This window comes from Anopheles darlingi, chromosome 2, assembly GCF_943734745.1.
Source record: "Anopheles darlingi chromosome 2, idAnoDarlMG_H_01, whole genome shotgun sequence".
Taxonomy (NCBI): domain Eukaryota; kingdom Metazoa; phylum Arthropoda; class Insecta; order Diptera; family Culicidae; genus Anopheles; species Anopheles darlingi.
In genome coordinates, this window is record NC_064874.1 from 75,318,557 (window position 1) to 75,330,564 (window position 12,008).

Sequence of the window (12,008 nt, forward strand, 5' to 3'; positions counted from 1 at the left end):
TGGAACCATAAATTTTCTATTAATCATTATCATGCCCCAAGTGAGGCAGGGGGAAGGGAGGGCTCCATAAAAACCATTCCATCACCACCACCACCACCACCACCCCCTGCCGGTGATCCTCGGTGATCACGAGCCAAGACTAAATGCTCTCTCTTTCGTTGTTGTTGCTGGCAAGAGATTAAAGCTACGATCGAAAAACCCCCCCAAAAAGTGGTCAAAACGGTGGTCCGGACCGATCGTTGAACAACAGAAACCTCTCCCTCTTCCCCATTTCTCTCCACTCCCTCGCCTAGGCGGTGATTCGATCCGGATTCCCGATTCCGGATGAGACGAGCTCGAACTCAAGCTATTAGCGCGAGGTCTAGGCACAACTCCAGCTTCGGGACCGAGGGTGTGCTGTTCAAGATAAGGACCCCGGGGGAGGGGGCCGGGACGTGGCGAATGGTGCCGTTGCCTAATGGTACACTTAAGTAGTGGCGATTAGGAAATATTAATTTTAAAACCCCCGAACGGTGGTCCCCCCCTCGAAAACGATGTTGATGGTGATCGTTTCACCTTCATCCCTCGCGAGCATAAAAGTGGGGGTGCTGCTGGCTGGCTGCCTAGTGACTAGTGGCTGGCTGGTCAGTGGTGCTTTTTCCCATTTTATGGCCTCCCCCCCCACCAATAGCAATAATGATGTCATCGAAGTGATCAAATGAGGGGAGTTCGCGCGTTCGCGAATGATCCCGGCTACTTACCACCACATCGAGCCCCGTCCGCGGCCCGGTTTGGATTTGCTTTCCACCTCCGCCCAGGCACTGATGGCCGTCAGGCAGACGGCAAACACGACTGTCACTAGTTTCATTGTTGCTAACAGTTAGCGTTTTGGAGCTTCTATAATCACACAGATCACTCAGACTCCCGGAATTCCTTCCGGTCACTACACCACACAGTCGCACACAGTCACACAGTCACAGACATACACACACACAATTGGGGATGGGGATGATAGAACTTAAACCTCAAACTTTGTACAAAAAAACTGTAATTCGAAATTCTCTCTATATTTTACACAATTGCCATTTGATTGTTGCTAGCACGCGTGATGTTGCACTCCAGTTTCGCGTTGATGATCCGCACTCCTCATCATCATCAACATCAACAACATCGTCACTACGGCCACGGATCACTACTGCAGCGGATGATCACTGTTACACGCGGCTGCTGTTCGCCGCAACCAAAAAACCAAGGATCCAACCGGAGCAAGGACCAAGTCGCTGTCTTCGCAGTCGTCGCAGTCGTCGGTACGTTGTCAGAACGCGGAATGAACCAGTCCGGCACCGGTGCACGTACCCGAAGGGGGGAAGGCCAACAATATTTTGCCAATCCTCCTCTGCTCTCTCTCCCGTTCACGAAATACAAACAACAAAACGGCAACAACACAACCACACGACACACACGCAACAAGTCCGATGATGACGAGGAGGGCTGCTGTTCTGCTGCTGCTGATGGTTTCACCGTTGCCACTGCCACTGCCACCGCCGCCCAGACGACCGGTCCTTCCTGCCTTCTATCCTCCGGTCGTCCTATCCTTCCGGCACGTCGGTCGGTCGGTCGGTCCAGCTTCGGCTCTCGGCTCTCTGCTTCGGCTCTTGGCTGGTTCGGTGTGTAGCAGCTGTCCCGTTCCGTCCCGTGCCTGGGACGCTGGCCGCTCGATGGTTAATCGTTTCGGTTGTTGGCTCTTTCGCACACAACACCCACATCTGGCTGGATCCTTTCGGTGATCAGACGAAGAAGCAGCAGCAGCAACAGCAACAGACACTACTCGAACACACTCGTTTTATCTCCCTTCGATACGCTGCTGTTGGTGCACCGCGAGCACACCGTTTATCTCGCTCTTGCACGCGATCGATCGACCGATCGTCGCAGCATAAGCAGCACCACCAGCAGCAGCAGCACCAGCAGCAGCACGATCGCTTATGCACTGTTGGATGCTGCCGCCATTCGCTGAAAAAGGTCCGCGCCCGCGCAAGTCTTATCTTGAGAGGCGCGTTTCTCGCTCGTCTTCTTTTCGGGAGACGACAAACAACAACAACAACAACGACAGACCCCCGGAGGATGCCGGGAATGACATTCTTACACACGCTGCGCAGAAGGGCTAATGTGTAATGTATGTTGTGTGGTGATCCACGCTCCACTACTGTCCACACGCTACTGATCTACCGTTGATGGTCCCAGGTCCAGACCGCCGTGGCTAGACGAAGGCCACCGCCACCACCATCACCGCCACCTCTCGCACGTGTGGTACACGCGTGCGAGGTGGTATTATCGTTATGTTTATGTTGATGACATGACAAAAGGGGGCTTTAGGGTGTGGTGCAGGTGCGTACGTGCAGCATCCGCATCACGATGAACGAACGGGGATGATAACAACATGACATGCATTAGAAGCACGGGGGAGAGAAGTTCATCAAAAAAACGCATCAAATGCACGAGATGCCGGATGATGTACTCATGTTTCAGCCATTTTTGTAAACTATTTTGGATAAATATTACTCTAAACAGATATATGTTTTTTCAAAATCGTTTACATTCCGTAAAAATACAAACTCTGGCGACCATCTTTAAATATATGTATTCCGCGCGTTGTGTAACATCACGCCGTCACGCTTTACACCACAAACAGTTCAAGGAGCACTTGATCCATAAATAACAGCCAAGAATCCAAGAGGGTTCAAGAGAAATTCTGCAAATGGCTTCCCTACTGCGATCACTTTAACCGCACGACGTTCGTCTCTAATTAGCCGAATCGAGCGACGCTCGAGAACCGCACGATGGAAAACAACAAAAACAATAGCCTGAAATGACGTTTGGCGTTTTTCGCGCGGTCATCATCCACTCGAGGCAAAGTGTTTTCCAATAAATTGCTGCTGCTGCTGCTGCTGCTGCAAGTCCATTTCTGGCACCTTAAATTGCACCATTGTTTAGCTTCGAAGCAGGCCGGTTAATTGTATCGATTATCAGTGTCCGATCATCGGTACCGATACCGCGGTGATGCTGCTGCTGCTGGTGCTGCACGTTGCACGTTGTGCAGAGAGGAGTGCAGAAAGGATGGGATCCGGTCCCCGCTCCGGGCTCGGGTGTTATTAGTGTCCTTCGCCGTCAGCCCTTTTTCGGAAAGTCAAACTTTCGCACATTTTCCCCGGTAATTATGACAAGGCATAATTACAACGATTCTCGCACCCCAGTACCTGGGTTCTTCTAGCACCGGGGGTCGTCGAGCGGCAACCCTAATCCCACCAGACGCCACCAACACCGCCAACACCACGGCGCTTGTGTCTAGCAGCGATACAGATCTCTCTTGGGGGTGCGTTTCTGGCGATTCCGGGAAAAACGAAATGCTTTCGCAGCCTGGCATGAATGATCAATTGAATCGAAGCTGAAGCTGAGTGCGTGTGTGTGGAGCTCGCGGTAGGTCGCTCCGGCGTGGCCACTTGACGGCGTAATTGTGTGACGTTCTCGATTGCCACTCCACGCAGCCATTGCTCCCCACGATGGGGCTGAGGGCTTTTATGTTTTGATGCTGCTGCTCTCGTGATGTGCCGTGGCAATGATTTTCGTTGATATGCTAAGCAAACAAGAGGTTCGCTCTGCTGTTGGCTTTATCTTATTGGTGAGGGTGGTGACAGTAGCAAAGGAGGACGGTGTTGGGGGGAAAGAGTCACGAGTCAAGATAACGAGTGCTTACAGCTGATTAAGCAGAAGCTGCGGCTTTGTAGAGAGAGGGGTTAAGCGGGGATCAGCTTGATAGATCAAGACGAACGGAGATGAAAAGGTGGCACCCCCTTCCTTTCACTTCACTTCAGTTACTTTTTTCAACAAATTGTTGACTTTTGTGAAGTGATTGTTGGATTATTTTTGGACCCCAACAATTGATCTATTTGATTGCCACTAGTACAGGAGAATGTCCCCCCTCCATCCTCCTACATCCCTTCTCTCTTAAGCTTGCCATTCACGTTCATGCAGCTCGTCATGCACGGAATTGGAATCCAAGTCGGAGGCGAAAACGGACCGTTAGTGCGTCAGATCTGGACGGATCCGCGAATGTACAGTTTTTGTTGGTAAACAACACTACTAAAATGTTGTCAAACTTCAGCCAGGTCGAATTGAAACAGAAATTTACTTTGTTTTCACCAAAATAGATTACACAACCCGCACAAACCAGATTACAAAACGCAGCAAATTGATGCATTTTTGCGTTGGAGGATGATGGAGGGTTCAATTTTTTTTCATATAAACTAATAAAATTACCTTGCAAATGCAGTTTTTTACAGAACTCAATTATCTGCCTTATTTTTTTTAAATAATCTCTCAAAATTGATCAAATCATTGTCAAATGGGCAAGGGTGGGTTCAGGAATGAAACGAACCAATGGGAGCGCGAAACGACTGGGGGAGGAGCCAAGCGGCCATGCTGTTTCTGGATTTCCACTTCGGGTTGCTCTGCGCCACTTCGGGTCCACTTCGGCAAATTTTTCCGATTTCGGGTCCACTTCGGGACACTTCGGCAATTTCAACCCAACTTCGGCTCACTCTCACTTCGGGTTCTCACTCTCACTTCGAGTCTCACTACATCCCATAATGAGAAGACCTCCCCCATAGTGAGAAGCGCTCACCACGTGTTTTTTTTTAATTTTTTATTTTTTTGGGCCGTTTTTTTGATCTTTTTTTTATCGAAACACACAAATTACTCCAAAAACAGAAATAGTTCTCAAGGATTCGTCCAGTTTATTTAATAGTTGAGTACATATTGGTGTTCTTTTTCCCAAAACGTACCTTTGAATGAAACTTTTACTTTAAATTTAGCAACTTTAAGTCTTATTCTTCGTTGTTTCGCACCTTCCGCAGCAGATAATTGTCTCCCCGAGGCCTCCATTTAAGGCAACCATTATAAGTGTTTGCGTCTTCCATTTCTTAATCATTCAGACAAGGACGAGGCGAATTAAATGAAAGCCCTCCCGTTCTTATCGCCATTTTCCTGCTCCTCTCATACTTTGTTGCCTCCTGAAAATGGTTTTGCAGCATGAAGAATGTCTAAATTAAATTAAATACCTTCGAAAGTTGAAAGCACGTTGTGGGGTGGGGCTAGGGACGAAATATGGACGCCGTGATTTCGTGTCAGTCGACTTGAAGTCCAGGGAATTCCTCCCCAAAAGCGTAAATGATGAAATTGCCAGCATTCAAGGCTCCCCCCGCTTTCCAAAGGTAGAAGGTGATAGGAGCAATAGAGAGACAAAGTGTGTGTCTGTGTGATGGTGGGGAAGATCCCGAAAGCGTTTATTCGAGAATGATTCCCCAAAAAGGGCCCACAACAGAAGAAAGAGGCGATGAAAACGTTTAAGCAAACGGAAGAACAAGATGGCGCGCGGTGATGGTGTGCGGAAAAGAATGATTAACGGGGGGGAGCCCCTTGGTGGAGTGGAAAATCTGAGGCCAAAAGAAAAGACATAGAGAGAGAGAGAGTGAGAGAGGATGCCCCTCATTTTTCCACCCCAGAAAACGGTGGTCCGTCCGTTGGGTACGAAAAAAAAAACGAAATGGAGAATTTAAACAATCCACTCAAACCGTGAGAACGGACCGGGGCCAAGAATCCCGGACCAAGAATTCCCCCGGCCAGAGAGAAAGAGAGAGAGCGAGAGATGGGGCCGGGAGTGCACAATGAAAAACCGAAAAACCGTGGCCGAAATGAAAAATGTGCTCGATTATGATCGCTTATGGTCCGCGGAATCGGTCAGCGGAGGAGATGATGGCCGTCATCATCATCATCATCATCATCATCATCATCGTCGTCGTGGTCATCGTGGTCAAAGTTTACTGTCCACCTCCTCTTCCGCTACTGTTGCTGTTGCGTGTTGTAGTGCCACAATTAATGCAGCTCACAATAAAGACATTTACACTCTACGGTGGCAACCGGTTAGAACCGGTTCAGTGTGCCACCGGCTTATCTAGTTTGCATCCATTATCCTCCTCGGCGGTGTTGCTGCGGCCGGTGGATAAGGACCCTGCCAGTTGTTGCGGGCTAATTTTAATGAGCCACAACATTTAAATAATGCATCTTCTCACACTCCTTGATGCGCGCGCACACCTATACGAAATGCAACAATGAAACCGCCTGAAGATTGAACCGAACGATCTGCTTACGATCTGCTCGGATAATTGAATTTAAGGAAAACCAACGGACAAACACACACACACACACACGGCGACGACGACGACAACAACGACGATGGCACCGTCTGCTTCTCGCGGGAGGTTCCTCAATTACCAGACCATGAAATGGACAAAATGGAAACCCCTTTTTGGCTGGCCGACCAACGCGAGACGTTCCAGGCTGTTGGGTTTGAATTCAATTTTTGGGCCCGTTGTTGCCGTTGTTGCCGTTGTTGTTGTTGGAGCATCCGAAAAGATCTGCCGCCGTGGGGTCCGTTGGGCTCCCAAAGCAGCCCCGTCGAGTGGAACAAACCAATCATCAACTTCCCGATCGGCCAAGTGGAACCTTCTCCCCTGGCCTCGCTTTTTATGCCACAATAAACATGCAGTTTTTACGCGTTTTGACTCGATTGTTAAGTGGCATTCAAGCTCGTGTTTATTACGTTGATTATGTTGCCGCACACAGGGAGACAGTTAAAGAGTTGTCCGAGTTTGTGTGTGTTGGCGATCACGATGAGAAACAAAATGGAGTGCAGCAGCAGCAGCAGCGGCAGCAGAGAACGGATGTGGCCAAACATTGAGTTGAAAGGTTCGCATCCGCACGCTCCGCATTGGCCACTTGAAAATCCCCCGGGAACGCGATCACGATCGCTCCGGTGGTGAAAGTGAAACCCACGCTCCTGCTCCTGCGATCTCGCAACCGGATGTAACCGCTCTCCGTTTGAAAGCGCCACTAAATGGTGCTGCTTAAGAGCTGCTCCTTCTGCATCTTTCACTTCTTCCCGGTCCACTTGAGAGGCTGCAGAAGGCACGCCGGCAGTCACTTCCCTTTTCACAGCCACTTCCGTGTGTCTCGTTAATGTAGAGAGAGTCGCAAGCAGCCGTCAAACAAGGGGAAAGAACGCACGCAGTGGAAGAGGATGTTCTAAGACGCGCTCTCGGTACCGTGCGATCTGCTGCATTGCACTTTCTAAACCTATTCAACGGTTTACAACCTTCGAAGCGGTTGTATCTCCTGGCAAATGGCAAAAAAAGGCCCGTAACGAGCGTTCGGGTGTTAGGGATCGTCCACCAGAAGATGACCAGATGGACGGATAGAAATCGTGATCACGGCGTGCGCGGATCGTTAACCTATTGCGAACGTAAAATGTAATGATGAAAATGGCGAAAACCCCCAACGCAGAAGATCAAGAGAAGGTGGTGACGGTGGGAGTGGTGCCATTGTTAGCAATTACAATTCCAACCGCGTGGCCATGCCGACCATCACCAACCGTACCTCGAGGGCATGCAAAAGCGCATCATCGCAGCGAGCCAGCGAGTCGAGTCGAGTAGATGGATGGATTGACTCAACGTTAATGCTGCTGCTGCTGCTGCTCGGGGCACTAAGCCTCGGAGAGGAGAGGAGCATTAAGTACTCTCCTTCCATCCCTCAGACACAGCGCAGCGCTCATCCTCCTTCCTTCCGTGGACCGCTCCGAAGCCCGACGATCAATAATGCAGTAAATTAGCATTTAATTGAAATTAGCATAACCGTAACCGGCCAACCAAAGCGGGGGGGTCCATCCCATCCATGTGGAGGTGTTGCTCGAGGTGCATTAATCAAACGAGTCGAGCGAAACGAGATCAATCACCACGGGCGGCTGGCAGGTGTTGTTGCATCCGCCAATCGGCCAGAACGGATTGTGATGTGATTGATTCTTCGCTGAACCGCGCGCCAGATGACGATGATGATGATGATGATGCGCTCGCTGTGGCGTCATGCATGTTGTAGTCCGGCTGTTGCTGGGCTGGGCTGGGCTGATCGAGCCAGGAAGAGAATAATAAAAATAAAAAATGAAGCAATGAAGACGTGAAACATTTCAATCATCGTTGTTAAGCGATGCAAATGTAATGATCCAGCAAATTGCGAATTAGTGACGATCGTCGGCGAGTTTTTAGCCAGCTATCCGTTATTGGCATCGACCGGAACCGAATCGATGATGACGATGACGATGATGGCGGGTGGTGGCGACTGCCAAGACTTTGGACTCTACAAAACAACGATCGCTCTGCGCTGCTCTGCTCTGTTCTGCTCGTGGTGCGTGGTGGGTAAGTGCAGTTGAGCTACTTGATCGACACACACACACGATCCCCATTAAACGGGTTGGCGCGGTTCGCAAAGGGAGGCAATTCAGATAGCGCAACATTTACGATCGGCCAAACGGCATCGGCATTAGGGCGCGCTCGCTGATCCCGGTGCATCGCGCTGCTATCGCGGAACATAAATTTCCATCTCGATGGCCGGCTGCCTGCCAGGAAGAACGAAGAAGATGCAGTTCATCTCGTCGTCGTCGTCGTGGCGTGCGTCCTCCTCACCAGAGACGCATTTGTGCCAGGTCCGGGCCCGGGTATTCTGATTTATCTTTCTGGGCCACGCAGTCGTCCTCCTTCGGTGGGTCTATATTTAGCATCGTTTGCTTCCGGAACCAGACAGTACCGGAGTATCGGAACGACTCGGAGACGACTCCCTCTCTTTACTCTGGATACTCATGGCCTTCATGGCCAACACGCACGCCGGACCTTCCGAGGTTCCCCTGGTAGGTCCACCCTGGGATGAGCAACACTCCAGGCCTCCCTCCTGGCGTGGCGGGAGACCAGCAACGAGCAGGTATCGACACCCGGGTGCCAAGAGTGTCTCCTGGAAGCTGCAAATTGTTTTCGCAAAACAATAAAACGAAGAATGGACCACAGCGTGTGCGTGTGTGCGTGTGTGTGTGTGTGTTGAGGAGTAGCAACCGTGTGAATCCATCGCCGCAGGTCCAGAAGAACACCCCATCTTTACGACGGACCCTGTTGAGGGTTTCGCCTTTGACCTCCAGCTCCAGCAGAAGGTCCGTTCGTCTCCTTCCTTCGTCGTCATCGGTTACCGCAGCTACTGTACGGTTGTGTTCGCTCTGTCCGTACGTCTGGCTGGCAGGCTGACAGACTGGCCCTTGGAAGGTCTCGGAACAGACCACACCTCGTGCCCTTGCGCCCAGCGGGTGATCTCACTGGCCAGGGTAGCACCGAGCGGAAGATCAATTACAATTATGTCAGTATTAGCGTTGATTGAAACATCGACTCCTTACACTCTACACACGCTGGCCGTCAATCAAGCGTGTGTGTGTGTGCGCGCACAAGTCGATCGTTTTCGTAAATGAGTTTGCGGCATCGCGATGCATCGCGAGGGACCGCCACTGAGGGGGTTCACACCTTCGAGGTGGTCCCGGCCCGGAGGCCTCAAAACCATTAATATTGTTCGACCGGCGATCTGCTCTCTCTCTCTCTCTCTTTCTTCCTTTTCGTTCCCAATGGTTCGATGGATCCTCCGTGATCCTTCTCGGAGTCGGAGTTTTCGGAGAGTCGGAGTCGGGTATTTCTCGAAACATTTTACACAACTTGTCGACACGCCTCGAAGGGGGATGGGAGGGAGGTCTCTGATTCGGGGTGATTTATCGTTCCTTCGGTTCCTCGTGTGTGAAGTCGGTCCGGAGGTGCTTTGAGGTACGACGGTTACATGGCTGCTGGTGTTGAGTGGTTGGGTGGGCGGTTGGGCGGTTGGGATCAGACATCAGCGATCGCAGCGGGGAAGCGGGCTCTAATCGAATGAGATCGAAGATCCTTTTGCGGCATCGTGCCCGGGAGCGGCCTCGTGGGAGAACCTACATTGATCCTTGGAACGCTCGCACAAGGACAAGGACGGGCAGACGCCGGGGTCTGCGGTTGGTGTGGCTTGTGAATGGGATGCCCGTCCCGTCCCGTCTGACCTCGACCTCGGAATGTGCCGCTATCGGTCGGGGTCAGGTTGCAGAGGCTACCGGTATGCCCGGGATTCGACATGTTTTACAATTCAATTAGGATAAGGAATGAGGTCCGCATACTAACACGCACTAGGGAGTGATATCTGTCGATAGATCGCCGAGAAGCAGTTGAAGAGGAATTTGATTTGATTAAAATAGTTGGAATGTTGTTCTAAGGTGGTTCCATTAATAAAGCAAAGCGATGTTTTGGAGATCTTATTGCTTATAAGCCTATTTTCAATGCTTCTTATGACTTGCTTTTATCGTCATGATAGTGAATCAGTTAAAATTTAAGTTATGTTTACAGAGACTTAGTTTTATTCAGTTAGAATTAACAAGTTACAAGTTTTAAAAATAATGTTTGAAGAGTTTTCAAACCATGTTGAGGCTTATTGAGTGCAACTAATACGACCGAGGTGACTAGCATTGCAATGATCTATTGAGAATATTAAAAGAAAAAATAGAAATCATTGATTTTGAGAACAGTTTGAAGAAGTTTTTTTGCAATATACTGCCAAGCAGAAGCGCCTTCCATAAAAAAACCCGATTTATGAACGAAACGAAGATTTATGATCGCCGAGAAAACAGTTGTGGCTTAGTCGCAGCGTTTTTAGTATCCGTCTTAGTCATTTTTAATCTTTTCCATCCTCAATTATTATAAAAATGCAAAATGATTAATGCCGCAGAAGAGACCCGAAAGCAACATCTAAACATTTCAATAAAAACGAACCGGTAACCCCCCAAAAACTTAACCAAAAGTAAAAAAAAACTCCCCAAGACCCGTTCGTCAAAGATTTACGAGGAAACACTCATAACTTTCTGCCATTCCCGTGGATCACTCAACGTCAATTAAAGCCAACTTCATTATGATCCGACGCCAGTCCGCTGTCCACGGACATTTTAAGGCGATCCTCATTATCTATCATTCTCCTGCAAGCCACCCAAACCATCGTTCCGGACCGGAATGATTCTATTTTGACATTAACATTTGGCTAGACGATGTTTTGTTATGCTAAACTGTTGCCGACGCCGCAGCGCCACATAACCGCCCACGAACGGAAAAAGGAACGTTTGGATGCCGGCGGCCACCGCGGTGGCCACCGGTGGTTAGGTTCGCAATTAAACGTTAATACCCCGCGATGCCAAAAAAAAGCACAGAGAGGCTTAACAGGGTAGGCCCCGGTAAAAGGGGCTGGCTCATCGTGCGCCCAAAAACATTCCAGAGCGCACTAAATATGATTCATCTAGCGACTCCCGTACGGACGGAATGATACCGCACACGAACACAGGCACACATTCCCACCAGAGATCCCTGCTCGGCGATCGATGCTCGACCTTGATAATAGACAGCAGAAGTAGGAATGTTAAAAGCACGACTAATTGATATTTCACACTCGAACGCGGAATGAAAAATGGCGATCACCGCCATTCGGTTTCGTTCTCTTCCAGCAGCAGCGTTCTGTTCTAACTGTTTCCCTTTTTTATTTTATCGGCCACGCATCTCGTCTTTGATGCCCTTACTGGAGCCACCACCATCAACGGCAGCCAGCAGCCAGCACGAGATGACTCAATTCGAACAATAAGAACCAAATAAATCAAGCCGCGACGCGATGACGAGGGTACCACGGAGGGCTCGGCGAGACCACGGAGGGACATGGCGTGCCGCTGGAGAACAAACCCGAAAAGGGATGCGAGCCCGGCGATAAGCCGCCCCTAATTATACTCTAAGCATTTCCGTCCGAAACGAAACGTCCTCGGGGGCGTCAAAATTCCTTTCCAGCGAATTAAAAATAAAACATCTTCAACACGACTCCGGCCGCCCGACCGGTGGACCTGTGGTCCGATGGTGGTGCTAAGAGGATGCTGCTGCTGCTGCTGCTGATGCGCCTTGGAACGGACGGACGGACGGAGCTTAATTGCTATCCTCGAAGGTGCAGGCGACGATGAAGACGACGAACCCGCCAAAAATAACTTCTTCGGGCTTCGGGGTTGCAAAGGT

At 50.0% G+C, this 12,008-nt stretch overlaps 1 protein-coding gene across 1 annotated transcript in view; it reads right to left on the minus strand.

Annotated features, from left to right (window-relative positions):
- Positions 1 to 966, minus strand: part of LOC125949682 (protein Wnt-1) — a 19,261-nt gene extending 18,295 nt beyond the window's left edge. The window contains exon 1 of the mRNA XM_049676947.1: positions 741 to 966. Within this exon, the coding sequence (XP_049532904.1) occupies positions 741 to 847 (107 nt within the window). The 5' untranslated portion in view covers positions 848 to 966. The remainder of the gene's footprint in view (positions 1 to 740) is intronic.
- Between the last annotated feature and the right edge of the window lie 11,042 nt (positions 967 to 12,008).